The 21,920-nt window shown below is 39.7% G+C and overlaps 1 protein-coding gene across 12 annotated transcripts in view; it reads left to right on the top strand.

Annotated features, from left to right (window-relative positions):
• PDE4D (phosphodiesterase 4D) overlaps nt 1-21,920 on the top strand; it is a 1,110,708-nt gene that overhangs the window by 988,741 nt on the left and 100,047 nt on the right. For 8 of the 12 annotated variants that reach the window (XM_036845542.1, XM_036845543.1, XM_036845550.1 and 5 more), the window contains one exon: nt 16,861-16,941. The exons of the other annotated variants lie outside the window; for them this stretch is intronic. In XM_036845542.1, the coding sequence (XP_036701437.1) occupies nt 16,861-16,941 (81 nt within the window). The remainder of the gene's footprint in view (nt 1-16,860; nt 16,942-21,920) is intronic. 12 annotated transcript variants of the gene reach the window in all.

The raw sequence follows: 21,920 nt of genomic DNA, 5'->3' as shown, positions 1-21,920 counted from the left end.
CTGGAATCAAACTTGGGCAGTCTGTTCCAAAGATCAGTCTCCTGACAACAATGCTAATCTGCTTTTTGTTGTACCCTAGGGCATCCTTTCTACTAGAATGTACTACTTAGCAGTCAATTTCTTAGAATAAAACCAATAAATAATGTAGTTAGTTGAATTCTTGAAATCTTTAATGGATAGTGGAGAGAGAAACAAAAAAGAGGCCATTTCTATGAGATAGTAATGAATGTTTCATTCATATCAGTGGTTATTCTGGTTGGTTTGTTTTTGATAATATGGTGGGCAAAAAAATGTGCCAACCACTTAACAATGGAACCCTAATTTCAGGTTTAACATAACTTTCTAAGTAGAATCGATATGGAAGTTTTGCTACATTTTCCAAATTATGGTTAAAAAATTGTGACTTCCTCAAATCTGTTAATATCGGGAGCTAAATTTTTAAGAGGTGAGTGATAGAATGCAGGAGGTGCCCTGCCATCAATTCATCACAGCCTCATTCTGTCATTCACATTCTGTTTGCTGGTGAGATGCATTGAGTCTGTTGTATCTCAAGGTATAATGTCTGGCATTTGTAGATGTGCATGGAAAGAAGGAAATAAGGAAGAGTGGGGTGGAAGGAATAAAAGAAGGATGGAGGGAAGGAAGGGAGGAAGGAGGAAAGGAAAGAAAGAAGGGGAGGGGAGGGGAGGGAAGGGCTGATCTCCAGATATTCCCAACCTCTTCCCAATTTGCTCTAATCATATCTTCCCCATCTCTCTTGCTCAGACCAAAGTTTGGGGATATCTTTGTGTGTCTTCTTTCTTTTCTTTCTTTTTTTTTTTTTTTTTTTTTTTTCTTTTTATTTGGTTGCACTGGGTCTAGTTGCAGCACATGGGCTCCTTAGTTGCGCCTGGCGGACTGCTTAGTTGCAGCTCCAGGGCTCCTTAGTTGCGGCTTGTGGGCTCCTTAGTTGCAGCTTGTGGGCTTCTTAGTTGTGGCATTCAAACTCTTAGCTGCGGCACGCATGTGGGATTTAGTTCCCTAACGAGGGATCAAACCCGGGCCCCTTGCATTGGGAGCGCAGAGTCTTATCCACTGTGCCACCAGGGAAGTCCCCTTGTGTGTCTTCTTTCTATTGCATCTCATTTCCAATCCATCAGGGGTCCTGAAGCCCCTACTGTCAAAATATACCCAGAGCCCAAGTCCATCTCACCACCTCCAGTTTCTTCTCCTATTGCAAGCCATCATTTTGTCTGGCCTGGATGATTGCAGTGGCCTCTTAATAGGTCTCTCTGCTTCTACCCTTGCTGCACTACAGTCTGTTCTAAGACAGCAGCCAATGCGGATCAGAGTGCTTATTGTGGCTTACAACGTCCAACCTGACTTGGTACCTCTTTCATCTCTGACCTTCTTCCGCATTCTTCTCCCCTCCTTCACTCAGCTCCAGCCACACCAGCCTCCTTGCTGATCTTCAAGAACATCAGGCACTCATGTGTCTTAAGACCTTGGTGCTGTATGGAATGGTCTTCCTTCCACTACCTTCAGGCCAGTTCCCTAATTTTCCTCAAGTTTCTGCTCATGTCTCATCTTCCCCATGAGGCCAACCATGACCATACTATTTTTAACTGCATCCTGAATTTCCTCCATTCCCTGTGCCTGCTCTACTATTTGTTTGTTTGCTTTCATACCATGTCTTTCCTTCTGACATAATTTACTACATTTATTAGTTAGTCTCTCTCCCCATTAGACTGTGAGCTCCTTGTGGGCAAGGATCTTTGCCTGTTGGGTTCACTGGTACAGACATATATAGAACAGTGCTTTGGTCATGGTAGGTGCTCTGTACATTCTTGAATAAATGAATAATCACCCTACTCAGTGTCTCTTATAGAGATGATTTGGCTTCAGTGGCTTCCCATTAAGAGCACTGTTCTCATTGCCAAAGCCACGTCCCCAGTCAAGAGGTTTCACTAGGAGATCAGGCACATCGGGGACATCAGCCCTTTGGTGCCTGAAAGCTGTGGTCTTGGTCTCTGGCTGCCTAATTCCCTCTGGATTTAGGATAGGAAAATGGAGGTAGAGAACACATTCAAATACCCCAAACTTAATAAATATTTTAAAAGAAAGGATGACATTTTTTGAAAAATAATGTCTTAATACTGATTGACGTTTGTGTAAATGGCCAGTCCTGCGTTAGGGCACTTACACAGTAGGAGGCATCCAGGGGGACATTCATCACCCCAAGAGCCTCTCCAGAAGTAGCTTTCTATTATCACCTTAGGAAACTCTACAGAAAGTTCCCCAAGGATAAGCCCACATTTTGCTGACCATCTTCTAGTTCCAGCCTCATGCTTGCTCAGTCATATGTTGGAAGGAGCCAAATTGAAACAAATTAAAAATATGCAGGAACCATCCCCTGTGAGATCACAGAAAAGCCAGAAGGAGAAAAGATGGGATTATGGGTAGGGAGCTGAGCTACTTCTCTCTGATTTGGGTGAAGCATTGGTGAACCCAGAGGAGAAAACATCGAAGTCCTGTGTGACACCAAGAAAGGTGCGTAGATCATCAAAGCATACAGGTAGAGGTCCTTTGTTCTCCCTTCTCCCTTCAAAGAAAACAAACTTCACAAGCTAGGGTTTGGAGACGAATGCACTTCTAGACAATCCTCCTTGGTGCATCGGCATCAGCAGGAGGCAACATCGTATAGTATTGGTCCAAGGTGCCAGCTCTGGAGTCACACTGCTCTGAATCCCAGCCCTGTCATCACTACTCTTGACACCTCTTGCCTCCTAACCTCAGTTTCCATCGTCAGAAAAGAGGAATAATAATAGCAGCACCCTTAGTAGGAGGATTAGACGAGATAATCCACGCAGTGCTCGGCACAATGCCTGGTACACGGGCAGCGTTCAGCAGAAGGTAGTGTGCTGCAGAGCTGCTGGAGCTACTACCCCTGTAGAAATTTTACATGAAAAATGGTGTGTGTGTTGGGGGCGGAGGATTATCTAGGGTTACTGCCTGGGGAGGGACAGTTGGCCACCCAGACAGATCCTTACAGAGTAGTATTTTCCTTGGTGAATTAACTATATTCCAGGGTTTGCCTGTCAACCATGCAGTCTTAGAAAGGTGATCTTGTGCTTCTCAGGAATGCTGACTGCCACTTTCAAAGCCCAGAAGATTTAATTTATTTATTATTTTTTTAATTTAATTTAATTTTTTTTTATACAGCATGTTCTTATTAGTTATCTATTTTATACATATTCATGTATATATGTCAATCCCAATCTCCCAATTCATCCCACCACCACCGCACTCCCTTGTCACTGTCCCCCCTTGGTGTCCATACCCAGAGAAGCCTTAAAGCTAGAATATCAGTTGATTAGTGCACACATTCTCCCTCTACAGGTAAGTTCCGAAGGCCAAGTGCCTACACAGTGTGGATTTAGAATAAGCAGAGTCACACATGATCAGAAGGTTTACTGTCTCCTGGTTTTGAGGACCTCGGACATCCAGGTGAGCAGGAAGGACAGTCTTTTTCAGGAGGACAGGCTCACTCCCTGGGTCCACACGGGCACCCCCTCTTCCCAAGGGCAGCACAAGTCAAGTCGCCTTTTTCTCTAATTTACTTGCTAGCCACCCTCCCTTTAATGGGAGCATTCTTTCTCCAGATGTGTCAACACCTCGACCAGTTACTGTCTGGGTTCAACTTGGGTGTCTCCTGCAGATGATTTTGCATAACTCTGGATCAATCTTGTAATTCCATCCTGAAATATGGTAGATGATTTTATTTCATCCATTTCTGGACTCTAAGAGGAATACTTCAATGTTGCCCCCTTGCACTCTTTTCTCCAGACCCAGCGACAGGCCAAGAATTGACAAAATGCTGAATAAAAGCTGGGCCCAACAAGCTAAAGGCGTGTGCCAGCACCGCACCCAGCTTTAGGACTGGATAGAGCTTCAGCCCGGCCGAGGCCCCCCTTGGCTCTTTCATCACCTCCTGCTCTCCTCCTCTGCTAGCCCTTGGCAGGACAGAAAGTCTGGAAATGCTCTGTCTAAAGACTGACCTCTGTCGCTTTGGACTTGCCCTAACTTGGCATCCATGAACAAATCCACTTCCACACTCCACAGTCAGTGGAGTCTCCTTATGGCTTTTTACGGTACCCATACTTTTCCTTCCCAGCATTTATCACAAATGAAATGAAATCATCCTTTGTGCATATTTTGTTGTTGTTACTATTTAATGATTAATTTGCCCATGAAAGAAGAAGCTATGTTTGTTTTTTTTTAAATTTTTTATTTATTATTTATTTATTATTATTTTTTATTTTTGGCTGTGTTGGGTCTTCGTTTCTGTGCGAGGGCTTTCTCCAGTTGCGGCAAGTGGGGGCCACTCTTCATCGCGGCACGCGGGCCTCTCACTATCGTGGCCTCTCTTGTTGCGGAGCACAGGCTCCAGACGCGCAGGCTCAGTAATTGTGGCTCATGGGCCCAGCTGCTCCGTGGCATGTGGGATCTTCCCAGACCAGTGCTCGAACCCGTGTCCCCTGCATTGGCAGGCAGATTCTCAACCACTGCGCCACCAGGGAAGCCCGCTATGTTTGTTTGTTTTTTTTACTGCTGTACCCAAGAGTTAAAACAATGCATGGAACATATAGGGTTTAATGAATGTATATTGATTGATTAATGATTCTTAGGACAACTGTCTTTCAAACTGAGGGGCATAACCTACTTATGCATTATGAAATCAGTTTAGTGGGTCACAACCAGCAAGAAGAAAAGAAGAAATGGAATAGAATAGAAAAAATGATCATGTATCACACATAAGGAATTCTTTACTTATTCCATGTGAATATGTCTAGACAACACAACACATACACACATGCACAAATGCACACATACTGTGTAATCTGAATAAGGTGCTATTGTCTAGGAGGGGCAGCAGGAGGGGTGAAGCAGGGAGTGTTGTTTGAAAAAGCCTGCTCACTTTTATAATAATTTTTATTTGTAAAAAAGAAAAAAAATCCTAGAATTTTGTGCACTCAGCTCTAATAATAAGGTTCAAAACCAGTTTTGTCTAGTGTGTGTAGAAGGACAGGGCTAAATCTGAATCTCCAGGTAGGTGTATAGTTTTATATTCATCAAAAGAAGGTGCTGATTTAAAATATTGATATATGCTCTGTTTCAGTTTTCTATGGCTGCATAACAAACTCTTCCAAAGAGTGGTGTCCTAAAAAACAACCATTGTATTCTGCAGTCGGCCCTGGGCTCAACTGGGCAGTTATTCTGGTCTTCTTGTAGTTCTGAATGTGGCTGCATTCAATTGGCCGGTTGACTAGAGGCTGGGGGCTCAGCTGAGATGACCTTACCTCCGTGAAGCTGTCTCTCATCACTGAGTCTCGGGTCCTTCCTCTCTCTCCATGTGGTCTCTCCAGCAAGGTGTTCAGACTTCCTTACCTGGCAGCTCTGGGCTTCCAGGATTTCTTAATGTGTAAGCCCAGAACTGGCACCTGGCCAATTTTGCCACCTTCTGTAGGTTAAAGCCAGTCCCAGGTCCAGTCCTGATTCAAGAAGAGGAGACTATACAAGTAGTAATATTATGACAAATGTAATAGCATATCATACTCTCCTTGGTCCAAACTGCATATTCCTCCCACCCCACCTCTGTAATGTTTTGCTAACGTGAGCCCCATTTCCTGCAATGCCTTTCCTTGACTTCTCCATTTATTGAAATCCTATTCATTCTTCCGGGTCCGGCTCAAAGCTACTTCTGCATCTGTTTCCTTGACACATCCCCTTATCTCATGCTGGAAAGAATCATGCCCTTATCAGTATTCTCAGTACCCAGTACTCTCATGGCGTCATGTCTGTATTTCATATCATGCCTTGACATAGAGTTTTACAAACAACGCACACAGGTGTAGCTCCCTTTCTAGATTCTATGCTGCTTATCTAAGATTAAGTGATCAATAGCTTTTGGAAAAATAAACTGGTTCTCTGTGCCTTTTCCATGATAACCCTACGTATTTATAATTTCTCACTAGTATAAGGAGACAGGTAGTGAGATGCTTAAAACTATTGGAGTAAAAAACCAATATGGAGCACCAGCATAAAACAACAATTACCTTTTACATCTTCAGAAATCCCTTTTCTAGATAGTAATTTTCATACCTGGATTTTTTTGTCTTGTGTTTTTCCAAAATAGTATATACTTAATTTCTTTATATGGTGATTTCCCTTTGCCTATCACAAAGAAGCTTGGTGTCTTACGTTGGAAAAATATACATTTCCACCAATTTATATTTTATGGAAATGATTGAAGAACCATCAACCTTTATACAATAGTATCATTGATCAAATACATAGCAGATTTGAAGTTACCCTCTATTACTGTTACAACTATGGATTTTTCCCCTGCCCCAACTATGTACATTGGTAGTCTTAATTTGTGATCTGTGGGCCCCATGGTGGTTTATGCCATTCAGAAGGAAGTTCAGTGAACCTTCTGAAATTATACATATAAATGTGGGTACACATTCATATCTGCAGTTTTCTGGGGAGTTAGTCCAGTCATCATGTTTTTAAAGTTTAAGCACCCCAATTATATATTGATTGTAAATCTGCTTACCCTCTTAGAATTCCTCTCTTACTAATCCAGAAATAAGATTATTTTTCTACTTCATATGCAATCAGTTTCTTCTGGAGAAACTGGACATTTACATAAATGCTTCACTCTGTCTTTCATCTTTGCATTATACTTCTAGTTAACACTAACCTTATGCTACAAACTCTCCTACCCGAGATTCCCTGTCTTCTCTCTGGAAACTTCACCAACATGAGCTTTCTTAAACTGGTGGAGTTGCTACGCCTCGTGTGAACCCTGGACCACCAGTGTGAGCATCTGCTGGGCACTCGTGAGAAACTCGAAAATGCAGACCTGTTAAATCAGAACCTGGGGACTTCCCTGGCGGTCCAGTGGTTAAGACTTCCCCTTCCAGTGCAGGGACTGTGGGTTCGATCCCTGGTCGGGGAGCTAAGATCCCACATGCCTCAGGACCAAAAAAACCAAAACATAAAAAAAACAGGAGCAATATTGTAACAAATTCAACAACAACAAAATCTTAAAAAAAAAAAAAAATCAGAACCTGCATTTTAACAAGATCCCTGGGAGATTCCTAAGGACATTAAAGCTTAAGAAACCTAGAACTGGTGTATCTAATATCTCATTTTCCTGTTTTTCAAACTTTAAGGATTTGTATTTTAAATTTTCTATAATTCCATTAACAATTATCATAGGATTTATATTTTAATATCACCTAACAGTTTTGATTAAATCTCTTAACTTCAGAATTTGCAAGGGGCTAGGAGTGGAAGAGTGAGTCAATTAGTTGGTCTGAGTATTAAACGGCACTACTATTCAGGACATATGTATAGTTTCTGTGATTCCCAACAGAATTTATGGTACCTACAGCCTCTACTCTTTGTTTTAGTGTCTGTGCTTCTCTACTGTATTTAAAAACATTTACAGGGAGAGGACAGAAAATTAATTATTTTAAGATGAATATTATGGAAGAAATAACTTCACTAAAAATCGAAAATGCAGTGCTTATGCTGAATTACATTGGAAAAATCCAGTTTATAATCTGAAAATTTTCTAAGGCAGAATTTTCTGTCCCAGTTTCTCATAGTAAATCTAGCAGTACCAAGTTAGACATCTTTTCTGCTCTATGGTGTGTGTACCAAACACTCTTTCTCTCCAACATTTGACTTTCATCTCTAAGAGTTTAGGGAATTTATGGCTTGGTGCATTTGATGTGGCACCGTTCCACATGTGAGGCATGGTAATTTGGATAGCGCGATAGATGTGTGTGCCAAGAATAATTGGCTTCTGTATTGCGGAACAACTCAAATACTATGTGTATCACAGCATGTAATTTGGGTGTACAAGATGCCTGTAGTTCAAAGTGCTTTACTCCTCTGCAGTGGCAAGCCGGGCTTCCTGTTGGCTGGCTCCTTGTCTTTGCATTCAACAGTCTGGGTGCAGTTAGAAAGAAAGAATCCATCTAGAAAGTGCATTCTCATAATCCTGCAAATGGATAGACCTTAGCTCCAAGACTCTTTCCCTCCCTCCTTCTCTCCCCTCCTTCCTTCCATGAAGAATAATACAAAGCAGTTCATTCTCTGCTTACTTTGACTCTTTGTCAGCTTTCTCAAGCAGTGTTTCCTTGCTATTATTAAGAATTAGCTGAGGCTCTGATACGACATGCAGATTCCCAGGCTACTCCTCTTCAAATCTGATTGAGTAGCTTGGGAAGGAATAGAAGAACTTGCATTTTTAACTAGTGTCCCAAGTTTATGACCAAGCTAGTTTGAGAAGCACTAAAGTTCTCATATGGAAAGGCTTTGGAGTAAAATGGACCCTGGTTATCAACACCTGCTGTATGACTTTGGGTAAACTACCTAAACTTTTTGAGCCCTGGTTTTTAATGTGTAAGAGAGGGGTAATGCTAACTCATAGTGTTGCCATAAGGGGACAGTCTATATAAAGCAGCCAACATAGTGCGTGGTTTATAGTTTATAGTCAGTAATGTTAATCCCTTCATCTCATTGCGGAGTAAGGCTTTTGAAGGGTTAATTTTGAATTTTCCCCAAACGTTCATCTGTGTTAGGTATAATTTCTAAAGTAAAACACAGGTAATGAAACGCATCCAAATTTTAATTCAGCAAAGGTTTTTGAGGGTCTGTGGTATGTCGTGAATTTGAACATACAATTATCTAATTTAATCATAACAATAAACCCTATATGTGGTAGATATAGTCATTCCCATATAACAGATATATCAACTGAGGCTCAGGGATAACTTTACACTTAGTTAAGTGGCAGAAGCACATCTAGATATTAGAGGCCCAGTCCAGTAGTCTTTCTCCTCTGTCACGACAGCCTTTGCCCTCGATATTTTGTCTGTTTTTAAAATAACTAACGTCTACACCCTTGTCCACATATTTACACAAATAGCTATGAAGGTACAAAATAAAGTTAATTTTCTGAGTGATTTTTTTTTCAAATCATCTCAATTATTTATTTCATGAAAACTATTTATATGGATCAGTGATCCTCAAACTTAAATGCATGAAGGGTCGGGCGGGTAATGTAAAAGGACGAGCTAGGCAGCTATCAGACAAGAAGGAGTGGTAGGGACTATGGCAAACTAGAGGGAATAGCCCATCTAAAGGAAGCAATTTCTGTTCAGCTCCAGGCTCTTGTTGAAAGGCCAGGATGTGGGTTCCCTAATGTCAAATCTTTAGCTTTTTTAAGACAGGAAGAATTCCAGAATTTTATGTGAAATTTCCCAATTTTTAAACAATGTGTGTGGGCCAAACCACATCTGTGGACCACATCTGTCCGGAAGACTGCCAGTTTGCAGTCTTGACCCAGCTGCCCTTAATTCTCCACTTCTCTTGACCTGGTAAATAGTCCATTTGAATAGCTTGGATACATAGTGGGCCCTTCTGGGTAGTGTCTTCACAATATACATAAATTTCAGGACTGACCTTTAGTTTCCCAGGTTCAGAATTTTTATTTTCTCAGAACCGAGTTAGATTGAGTGCTCTTACTGATATTCAGAACTCAAGAACTTCATGCAAAAACAAGGACACTAATTATGTAATTTACAGTGAGAAATATATTCCTGAGTAGATAGGATACTGTATTAGCCTGATCAGTTAATTCTTTCCTTGTAATTCATCCACCTGGGAAGCAGACTCCTAATCAGAAGCTGCTTTCATGCCTAGGGAGTCAGAACCCAGAAACTGACGGACTTGAAAGAAGTACCTCCCTGTAGTGGGTCTTAAAATCTTCCTGTCCTTATGGGAGCCTTGCCAGTGGGTTGAAAAGTTAGGACTCTTCCCCCACCCCGACTCAGATATGCCAAATACACACTGACCAAGTGCCTCCTTTACTACTATAGGACTAGTTCTCAAACTCATGCCCAGAGATTTTATTAAAACACAGATTGCGGGGCTTTATACCCCAAGGATTATGATTCAATACTTCTGAGGTCAGACCTGAGAATTTTGCATTTCTAACAAGTTCTCAAGTGTTGCGGATGCTGATGGGCTGCTAGATGGGGAACTCCCTTTGAGAACTATTGGGTTGGCCAAAAAGTTCATTTGGGTTTTTCCACAAGGTGTTATGGAAAACGCAAACGAACTTTTTGGCCAACCTGATACTTCGCTCCAATTCATCTTCACCTACTACTCTTGTCTGTGTCTCTGCTATGCTAAGATAGTCACATCCTAATGCTGGGGTTGGAACCCGGATGTTTGGACAATTTTTAGGTTGTCATTTTTACCTTTTAAAGTATTTCACTTAAGCGAAAATATTTGATTAATTACTTTAGTTTGTCAAATCCAAAATGCCATTGATTGTAAAACACACCTGGAGTTTAGAGACTTAAAATTGCGAAAAAATGAATGCACTTTTTTTAGGGTCACTGCAATTCAGTAAATTAAGCCTCAATTTGGGGTAATCTCCCTGGATTGTGTTATATAAAGCTCAACTGGGTGGATACATTTGAAGAAAGGACTATGTATCTTCTTTGAACAAACACAAGATGAATTTTAAGCTTACCTTTCCCAGTTCTTTTTTTTTTTTAATTTTTATTGGAGTATAGTTGATTTACACTGTTGTGTTAGTTTCAGGTGTTCAACAAAGTGAATCAGTTATACATATGCATATATCAACTCTTTTTTTTTTAATTCTTTTTCCACATAGCCACCTTTCCCAGTCCTTAGTAGAAAAGACACTGCTGGCACAGTGATCTATGGCTGACTTTGTCATCTAATTGAAATTTATTGTTATTGTATTTGTCCTCTGCTGCTCCAGTCTGACCCTGGAATGCCAGATCTTCACTATGGAATGAATCTCTTTTTGCCTTACTAGATTGGTAGGGCCATGCACCTTTTTTAAATGGTTGATTATCAGACTCACTGTTTCCTTGGCCATGCAGGAAAGGACAATTAGGACAGGGTTGTTAAAGGGTTGCTCAACTGTCCTAATCCTACCTTGTCCTTATGGTCATAAATTACTGGTCCTACGAAAAAAGGACTTGGAAAAAATGACTGTTAACTTCAGTAAGCATCTTCATGCATATGTAAGAGGATGACTTGAGAGGCAGAAATTCTGACTCTATGCTTGCACTTCTCAGTCTATTATTGGAAACCTCTTGGGGGTTCATTTATTTGTTTTTGAAAAAAATCACTAAGTGAAGTCCCTTAGTTATGTAAATATTAGGCCAGGCATTTCTTTGTTCAGAGAAAGAGTGTGAAAAGAGCTCCCCCTTTTCATTAAAACCTGCCCCTCTCCTTGGCAATATTTAAAGAGAGAGTAGACCGATTTACCTAAGAATTTGGGAGTGTACTAGGAGAAAAAGGGACTGAACCCTCAACTTTCTCTCTGAAATGAGAAGTAAGGGAAACACATTAAATGGATCAAGGTGGCGTCACGCGGTCTGTGGTCAGGAGAGAATGTTGATACAACAGGCCTTGAAGGGGTTAACACATCAGGATGAAGGGGAAGCCTGAGCTGCCTGCTCTAGGCAATGACCTAAGGTTGATGATGAGTGCTGATTTTTGTCTAAATAAGCGAGAGTGATCAAAGAGCTACAGTCTTGGAGTTTGAGGCTGGTCCCTCCTAGAAGCCAGGGGAGTCCTGAACCAGCAGGACATAGAACTTTACAGGACCAGTGTTCAGCTGTGATACCACATGGCGACGGCAGAAGCCTTCATGCTAATTGGCAGTCCTCTCTCCACCTGAAGTTTAGAAGCAAGGCTCTACTTTAGACTGAATACCAAGAAGGGGGAGTTTTCAAGGAGGCCGAGACTGGATTTCCTACTGAAAGCCTCCAGTGATTAACTGGAAAAACAAAAGAGATGTGACAATATTTACATCTAAGTATTATGCGAGCCTCTGTGGATATAGAATCAAGTGAGACAAGATCTATTATGACAAACAGGTAGACTCGAAAGAAAAGTATTCAAGGCTAGTTAGGGAAACTGACAGTTATTCATTTAGCAGACTATTGAGTATCTCCTGTGTGTCAGAACTGGGACCCGCAGCGAGATGAAATAACACAACCTCTACACTCAGAGGCTTTTCCAAACTCAATAGAATAGCTGTAATACTGGAAGTGCTTGTAAAGATATACTCAAGTTTGCTGTCCAAGCTTCCCTGTCTTCTAGAAAAGGCTGGATATACATACTGCAGATAGTAATTAACTTACACCTTAGAGGCCATTTGGAACCTCTCCATAAATAAAAGAAAGAAGGGCATTTCAGACAGGGAACAGCATTATAAAGTCACAGACATGTGAAAAAAGAGATGATTATTTCTGAGTAGCTAGTAGTATATAGGGTACAAACAGATGGAATGGAAAGGAATAAGATTAGGTATGAATGCAGGTGGAGGCCACCTTCTAAATTTTTTAACTTATATTTACAGATTTGGTGCACCACCAAATATAAGTATAGCTTAAATCACTTAGGTGACCTAGGTGGAACAGGCGGTGAATGAGACTGAGAAAAAAGGATCAGTGAAGCCCCTGGAAACAGGGAGGGAGACCAGTTGGGGAGAGCATTAAAACGTTCTAAGCATGACATTGTGAAAGAAAATTGGAATCTGTACCATATGCTGAGTGTTATGGACAATAAAGATGGTATAGACCCTGCTCTCAACATGCTTAAGCCATAAAACAAGTAAAACATGAGAGCAGGAGCCTATGTAGTTCAAAGCGCTGAAGAAAGTATACAGTAATGACTTACCATCATGGTTATATTTGGTTGAGAATGCTGCTGGGAGGAGAGTGTGAGGAAGTGATTGATGACTGTAGTGGAGGAAGAGATAAGAGGATTAGAAGCAATGGTTTAAAAGAAAAAAGGCTTCAAAACATTCAAACCTCCTTTGTGTAATGGTGGACACTATTTTGAGAATGTCAATTTCAGGAGACACCATAATAATGTGTTTGTGTGTGTGCTTAAAAAGCCACCACCATAAAAGATCTGGAGTCCACTCATAAAGTTCAAGTACCAATTTTTGCCCGTGAATGTGGAACATTCTGCTTTCCTACAAACATAACTGTCACATTATAAGGCATAGCTCTCATTTTCTTGGTAATTTAGTGACAATATAAACACGTATATGACTTGTGGTAAATATGGTGATTTCTCACTTTATAACCGAAGAGGGGGGATGTTACAGCTTGTGAGCAGTTATGACCGTAAAGCCTGCAGTGTGAGTCACCAGGCTGGCCCAGGAATTAAGATGTGTTATTATTCATGCTGGTTAGCTGAAGTTCCTGAACTAACCTCGTTGGAGTTTGCATTGTTGGCAAAGGACAAGATCTTTACTGATAGATCAAGTGTGTGAATTCTGCTCCTAGTTCTTTGGCTAACTGGTTCTGTAGTTTGGGGAAAACTTTTTAATCTTTCTGTTCTCAGTTTCTCTATCTGTAAGCAAGGGATCAGACCAAATTCCACCCAATATTGAGAAATCAGCGATTCTATGGTATGGCAGAGACTGCTAATGATGACTAAATATCCTCAACAGATTTGTTCAGTTGGTGACCAGTATAATGATGGTTACAAAGTGAATCTTAATTATATTGGGTGGCATCTGCCAAGCCAAAAGACAACATTTCTTAGCCTCCCTTAGAAATAGGTGTAGCTGATGAAATGTAAGCAGAGGGAGCTCCTGCCCAGAAGCACTCCCTTTTACCCTTGCTCCTCTTCCTGTAGTATTGACTTGGGATTGTTCATGTGATGACTGGAGCACCAGTGGCCATCTTGCAACCTGAATGGTCTTAAGAATACAAGGCATATCTTAAGGATGGTGGAGCAGAAAGATAATAGGAGCCTGGTTCTCTGCTGAAAATAGTGTCATCATTCAGCCTTGGCCTACCTCTGAATTTTCTTCATATGAGACAAAAATAAACCTCTCTCATTGAAGCCACTACTAGCCACCTAATTCAATTTCTAACTAATGTATTGGTATCAGGTTACCTTATATAATTTTACATCACTAGGTTCTCTCTTTGCAATTTTGGAGACAATAGTTTATAATAAACCTGGAAGTCTTTGGTGCTATGAGGCGCAACATAATTCACCAAATATCTAAAATTAATTAATGAATGAATTTATGAAAACACAGCCACAATATGTAAAGAATTGCCAATGTTTGGTACAAACTGGGAGGGAGAAAATCAAGGGAAGTTTATTAATCAAGGAAACTACAGAATTTTTAAAATATTGGAGGTTGTTGGGATTTGGGGAGCTAAAAGTACTTTTGATATTAGTTTGTAGCAAGTCCACATTTTAACAGAATGGAAACCTCTAGTTTTCAGTACACCTGTGCTTTGATCTCCTTGTCTGTCATTGCAATGTGATTATGAGGATTACTGGGTCATTCTCAGACTAAGTTGTTTTTGTGATTTAATTTTCTGGGAGAGGAAGGGGATCATTAAAGGATATCATTAAAAGGAGAGACATGAGGCTTGTAATTGATCTTCCTTGAAAGTAGTCCCATCTGGAAGATTTTATCGGTAAACATTTATCAGTGCATTTGGCTTTTAAGCAGATTCTTCTCCTTTATTCTTTAAAATAAGCAGGCAAGGTCTAAAAAGAAACCACAGGAGTGCCCATAGGTTGCTTTTGTGCATACTCATTGGGAAGAAAATTTATATGTAAGAAAAAAATTCTCTCCTAAGATAATTATACGATTCTGTTTTTAAGTTTTGCTTCAGTGACTCTCTTTCTCAGATTATAATTTGCAGGTAATAGTGTTCTTCAATGACAGTGCTTTGTTGTGATTTGTTTTCATGTATGTTCAGAGTGGAGGTGTTAGGAGGGATGGGATATTTGTGAAATCTAGTGTGCAGGTGTTTTGAAAATCTGTTAAAGCTCTGTTAAGCCCAGCACTAGTCTGAAACTTCATATTGTACTTCTCTAAAGTACCGGAACTGTTTTTTAGGAGGACAGACGTTGCTGTGGTTTAAATAAAAGTACCAACATGACGTTATCACTTACCAGTCAGAAGACATAACCCAGGCAGTCTCGTAAAGTTGTGTTTTGGGGGTATCAGAAGAGTTGCTTCCCTTTTCACATATCTTAAAGTTTTCCTGTTTGGTTGGTTTTGCTTGTTGACTTGTGTGTGTCAATAATCACAACCTTTGTCATTTTCCAGTTCCATATCCACTTTCAGAGAGAGAAAATTTCTTTTTTAAAAATCTATTTTGGGCTTCCCTGGTGGCGCAGTGGTTGAGAATCTGCCTGCCAATGCAGGGGACACGGGTTCGAGCCCTGGTCTGGGAAGATCCCACATGCCACGGAGCAACTAGGCCCGTGAGCCACAATTGCTGAGCCTGCGCGTCTGGAGCCTGTGCTCCGCAACGAGAGAGGCCGTGATAGTGAGAGGCCCATGCACCGCGATGAAGAGTGGCCCCCACTTGCCGCAACTAGAGAAAGCCCTCGCACAGAAACGAGGACCCAACACAGCCATAAATAAATAAATAAATAAATAAATAAATAAATAAATAAATAAAATTAAAAAAAAAATCTATTTTGAACTTTTACATTTACTGAAATACTTCCCCTCATTGATAGCCAACTCTGTTTCTTCCATTCCCTTGAGCATACTCTCTAGTCAATTTAAAAAGCAACATCGACATATCACACACCCATAAGCAGTTGTTACACACTTGTTTTCACACTCAGTAAAATGTCCTGGCTGCATTTCTCCTACATGTTGTATATTGATGACTTCATCTCTCCACTTAATGGGGTTCCGTGAGGTTTTAGGTAAAGTATGGGTACCATTTGGATTAGACTTGTTTATGAGGCTTAGTCTATGGGTCCTATTATCAGAACTCTCTCCATTTTTGGCTTCATCCCCAGTTTCCATACACCTGGGGACAGCACCAATGTCAGAATCCTAGAAGTGTATCTTTCCAGGTTTTTCATCCAACAGCAAAAAAAGAGCTTCTCTCTCTAGTAGCTCCCATACAATAAGGTTGTAGACACTACAACCGATCACAGTGACCCCACCTAACAGTGAGGAGGTCCCCTGAAGGGAAGCAGGGTATTGTTTTCCAAGGAAAGGAAAACCGAATGCTGGGCATCCGTAACGACCAATTGCTCACTAGCGATACAGGCCTATTTCTTCATGAGATAGCAACTTCTCATTGTGTATGGACTTCATGACAGATCAATCACAGCTAACTAGTAAATTCTGAAGTCTTACTGCATGCCTGAACTCTAGGCCAGTTACGTCTGTTTATAGCTCAGAAAGACTGCCACAGCAAAGGGAGCAGGGCAAACAAACCACATATACACTAATTATCAAGTTAACTATCGCTAGGGCCCGCCTTTGTTCACAACTTAATGCCCCTACAACGGACTGCCACACAGATCACTTATCTCCGTCTTGAAGGAAAACACTAGATGTTTTCATCCTCTTACTTTTCTCTGCAGTAACCAGCACAGTGCTTTGTACATGATACACAATTAAGTAACATTTGTGAAATGAATAAAGAACATTTAAGGGAAATAAAAAGCAATCATTCCTCATCAGGAATGAGTTGAGAACCACTGGCATAGCCTGTTTGACAGCTTGGACTGGATTCTGTTTCAGGTTTGGTTTTTGGAAACTCTCCTTATTTTAAGTAGGAATGATTATTAAAATGATTTCATACTTATTAATCTATTATTATCAGTCTTAGCCAATTATAAAAATGGCATGGAAAATTAGGGGGGAAAAACTTGAATGTTATAAACAGTTGAGCATATTGTATACATAGTGAAGAAAATATTTTCTTCATTTTTTTTTTTTTTTTCTGGTAGCTGAGGTAATACCAGAAGAACTCAAGAGTAGACTTGAAGTGATATCAGAAGAAGGTGGTTACCCAAGTTTACTGACTGCTGGTAGGTGGCCAGAAATAATGAGAGGGTACAATAGATACATTCAGTTTTCTTGGCACACATAGCTATTGAATTATCTCATTTCTGAAAGAACTATAGCTCCACTGTTACCTAAGTTTATCCTTTAGCCGCTTAATATAGTAATACCCCTAGTGTAAAAGAGGGCATCAATTACTGTGATAACCTGGATCCTTTGTAAAAGAATACTAGCATACCAAGGAGGGTTTTGGTTTTTTGTCTTAGTTTATTTTTTGTCCCATTCCTTTTTAGGTAAGAATTAGCATCTAAAAACACCACATCATGGGATTGTAAATACAATGTTTCCGTTGTAACTTAATAAGCATAAAAATAAACAGCCACTTCTCCACTTTTGCCATACAAGAGAGTTGAATGCTGGGTCATTAGTTACTAGCAAAAGTCCTTCTTTTTTATTTTTTTAATGACTTGCAAAATTTGCTGGTAATATACAAAGTCTAAGCAAAACTGACTTCAGAATGAGTATTGGGCTTTCATTGTTTACTGCATATTGCTCACTGACCCATCTTTTCAGAGGTATCAGCTGTATGAAAATAATAGTGCACTTTTTCAGAAGCACAAAGTCGGTCAGAGTTCATCACTTTGCTCAGCCTCTGGAAACCCTGACCCAATGATGTTAGCAAAAAAGAAATTGTCTCAGGACTCCAGAGTCTCAGAGAAGTGCTAAGAGTACCCATCATTCATTCTTGTGTTTCTACATTTAGTTTCAAAGTTGAGGATAAAACCTAGCTTCTGAGATTCCCTCTTGGGGCATCTTTTGTGCCTACTTGGGTTCCAACAGTCCTTCATTTGAATCCTCAGGCATCTCAGGCATGGTTTAACTGTAATTGAATTGTAAGTTACAAATATATTTTCTCAACATTTTGCAAGCACCCTTCCATTGTTTTCTAACATTGGTGACATCCCATTGTCTATTCAAAACCCATTTTTCTTTGTAAAAAAATTTTATGAACTTCTCTTCATCCCTGATATCTCTACATTTCTTGATCAATTGTCTTGGTCTGGGTGTTCATCCGCTGTCCTGGGCGCACACTAGATCTTTTCACTCCAGACATACGGGTCCTTTAATTCTGGATTTGTTTTCTTTTCTTAGTTTATCGATAATTTTACCTTTTCCATTTTCTCTGTTTTCTCTTCCTGGGATTTGTTAGTTGAATGTTGGACCTCCTAGATCAGATCCTTTAATCTCCTCACTTTTTTCTTCTTCTTTTTCATCTCTTTGGTGTTTTGTTATACCTTATAGAAATTTCTTCAAATTTATCTTCCAACCTTTCTATTAAAATTTTCATTTTGGCCATTTTTTTTTTTCAATTTCAGTACTTTCTTGTCCTCTGCTGTTGCCTTTTTAACAGCATCTATTCTTATGTCAGAAATGCATTATCTTCGTACACAAATGATAGTTCTTTAGAGGTTTTCCTCTGTTTCCTGTGGATTTCTTTATTCAGTTGATGTGGTCTGCTTATACTAGTCTCTCTTCTTTATTCTGGATAATTTCCTCAAGAGGCTGTCCATTCGTATTTAAAGATCTCACACACCACACACACACACACACAAACACAAAGACAACCAAACAACAACGATGATGACAGCAACAAATATACCACCAAAGTTCTTTGAACGTGGATGGGGCTTGTCAACTGCAGAGTTTCACTATAGCATGATTGGTTGTTCAGTTGCGTTATTCTTTGGGAATTCTGAGGTGCCATCATGACAAGATTCTTCAATTTCTGCCTGGAAGATACGCAACTGAGGGCATATACCTGACTGCTAGTGTTTGGGGAACATGGCTTATAGGGAGGTTGTATGTCTTACTGGGAACTCCGCAGTTAAGCATCTGTTTTTCAACCTTGGGTGTCACCTTGTTTGCCCCAGTGCCTGATGTCCTCAGTTTGATGTCTCTCTAGCTTATTTTCTCCAAAAAAGGTAAGATTTAGTCTCCTACAGGAGAGGGAAATAGTTGGGATCCAAAGTCTCCATATAATTTTAATGTACTTTCAGCCTCTCACTAAACTCCTGCCTTACTTAGTGTATGCTGCCTCTAAGCTCTGCATCTCTGGGTTGGGCAGAACGTGTTGGTTCACTTTCCCTTGGAATTTGCTCTCTGTAATCATCTTCTCAATTGTGCTAAGGCAGTTTCTACTTCTCATCCACTCTCTCCTTTCTAAAAATCGTTGAAGTTTCTCCTTTGATGATCTCTCCTCCCTCATTATCTATGCCTTTGTGGATTTGTGTGTTTTTATTCCCTTACTTTCATTTTAGTGAGGTGTCAGAAAGAGAAGATAAGCATGTATAGTTTCCCCATCTTTGCTAGAAATCCAGGGAAACTATAGCTGAGGAGGAAGGTGGCTTGGAAGAGGACTTAGAAAAAAAGTGATCAAACAAGTTGGATGAAAGATCAGCAAGATTCTAGAAGGTCCTGCTGCTGATGATAGCTAACATTTATTGAGTGCTCATTATGTGCTTGGAGTTTTGCAAAAAGTTCTTTACGCAGGACATTTATTTTTGTCCTTGTAAGAACACCAGGAGGTAGGCACTGAGGCATAGAGAGGTAATATGACTTGTCTAAGTTAGTAAATGGTAGAGCTGGGATTTAAATCCAAGTCTGACTCCAGAGACCATCCTCTCAACCACTAAACTATCTTGCCTCCTGTAAATTGCTTAAACAGGGATTTTAAATGAAAATGTATCAGAAAAAAATATTTTTCATGTCTATGATTTAGGAGATTTTCTTTTCTACCAAATTTATTAATTGGCCTATTTAATAATGCTTTAAAACTAGAAAATTCTTTCAGGTTTGAAAAGTAGTAAGAGAACTTTCTTCAGATGAATAGATACTATCTGTAGGACTTTATGAGACTTAGGTATTCATCATTTTACAAACCTATAGACCATCTATTTGAATTCTGTCCTCTTACCATTTTGTAAAATAAATATGCTCTTTACAACTGTGGTTTTTAAAAAAATATTCATTGGCATATAGTTGCTTTACGATATCGTGTTAGTTTATACTGTACAGCAAAGTGAATCAGCTATATGTATACGTATATCTCTTCTTTTTTGGATTTCCTTCTCATTTAGGTCACAGCAGAGCACTGAGTAGAGTTCCCTGTGCTATACAGTAGGTTCTCATTAGTTATCTATTTTATGCATAGTATCAATAGTGTATATATGTCAGTACCAATCTCCCAATTCAGCCCACCCCACCAACTGTGTTTTAAATCATATGTAGAGAGATGGAGGTTGCGTCTGTACAACACCAAACATCTGGAAGAAAAGAATCCCCCACCAAAGCTTGTTAAAAGAGATTCATAAGCAAAGCATGCTTTTGAATTATGAAAACAGATTCATGTCCAACATCTTGAAGAACTCTCACACGTATGTTTATGTTTCAAATATAGCTTAGAGATCATGAAGATTAAAATTCAATTGTGTGCTCTGTTGTCTTTGCCATCAATTTCAGTTAAACCAGACTTGCTTGGCAGTTTTGGAGAGAAAAGTCTTCAGTGCTTTCCCTTTTGCAATTTTGACTTCGGGGTTTTTTTCCTCCACAAGTACATATTATTTAAGGAGACTCTTTATGTTAAACCTCTAAATCATTCACCAGGTGGTCTTCATCAGCACTTATACAGATGAAATAGAACTAAAAGTTTCCACAAATTAATCTTTTTTAGGCTTTGTAAAATTTTTGTGAACTTCCAGGAAGCCACATGTGTTCAGGTTTTTGTCTTTTGTTTTTATTTTTTGTTTTTTAAATAGACTTTATTTTTTAGAGCAGTTTTAGGTTGACAGCAGAATTGAGTGGAAGAGATTTCCCATGTACCCCCTACCCCCATACATGCATAGCCTCCCTATTATCAACCCACCCCCACCAGAGTGGTACATTTGTTACAACTTATGAACCTACACTGATACATCATTATCACCCAAAGTCCACAGTTTACATTAGGGCTCACTCTTGGGTTGGGAGAAATGTATAATGACGTGTATCCACCATTATACTTTCATACACAGTATTCTCACTGCCCTAAAAATCCTCTGTGTTCCACCTGTGATGCCTTCCTCCCCTCCCTTCCCCCACTGACAACCACTGATCTTTTTAATGCTGTCTCTATAGTTTTTGTCTTTTCCAGAACGTCATATAGCTGGAATCATACAGCATGTAACCTTTTCAGTTTGGCTTCTTTCACTTAGTAATATATATTTAAGGTTCCTCCATGTTTTTCCATGGCTTGAGAGCTCATTTCTTTTTAGCGCTGAATAATACTCCATTGTCTGGATGTACCACAGTTTATTGATCCACTCACCTACTGAAGGATAGCTTAGTGCTTCCAAGTTTTGGCAATTATGAATAAGGCTGCAATAAACATATATGTACAGATTTTTGTGTGGACATAAGTTTTCAGTGTTTGGGGGATAACTACCAAGTAGTGCTATGGCTGGATCACATGGTAAAAGTATGTTTAGTTTTGTAAGAAACTGCCACACTGTCTTCCAAAGTGGCCAAACCATTTTGCATTTCCACCAGCAATGAATGAGAGTTCCTGTTGCTTCTCCACCTCCTCACCAGCATTTGGCGTTGACAGAGTTACAGACTTTGGCCATTCTAATAGGTGTGTAGTGGTATCATTGTTTTAACTTGCATCCCCCTGATGACATATTTGGAGCCACTTTTCATATGCTTACGAAATGTGCCTCTTAAGGAATTCACCTATTTTTTAATCAACTTACTTGTTCTCTTACTGTTGAGTTTTAAGATTTCTTTGTATGTTCTGAATGACGGTTCTTTATCAGATATGTCATTTGCAAATATTTTCTCCCCAGTCTGTGGCTTGTCTTCTCATTCTCTTAACATTGTCTTTCACAGAAGAGAAATTTTAAATTTTAATGAAGTCTAGATTATCGATTATTTCTCTCATGGATTATGCCTTTAGTGTTGTATCTAAAAA

This window comes from Balaenoptera musculus, chromosome 3 (assembly GCF_009873245.2).
Source record: "Balaenoptera musculus isolate JJ_BM4_2016_0621 chromosome 3, mBalMus1.pri.v3, whole genome shotgun sequence".
In the NCBI taxonomy this organism is placed as follows: Eukaryota; Metazoa; Chordata; class Mammalia; order Artiodactyla; family Balaenopteridae; genus Balaenoptera; species Balaenoptera musculus.
The sequence above is the reverse complement of the archived record's forward strand: the minus strand, read 5'-3'. Positions and strand labels throughout refer to the sequence as shown.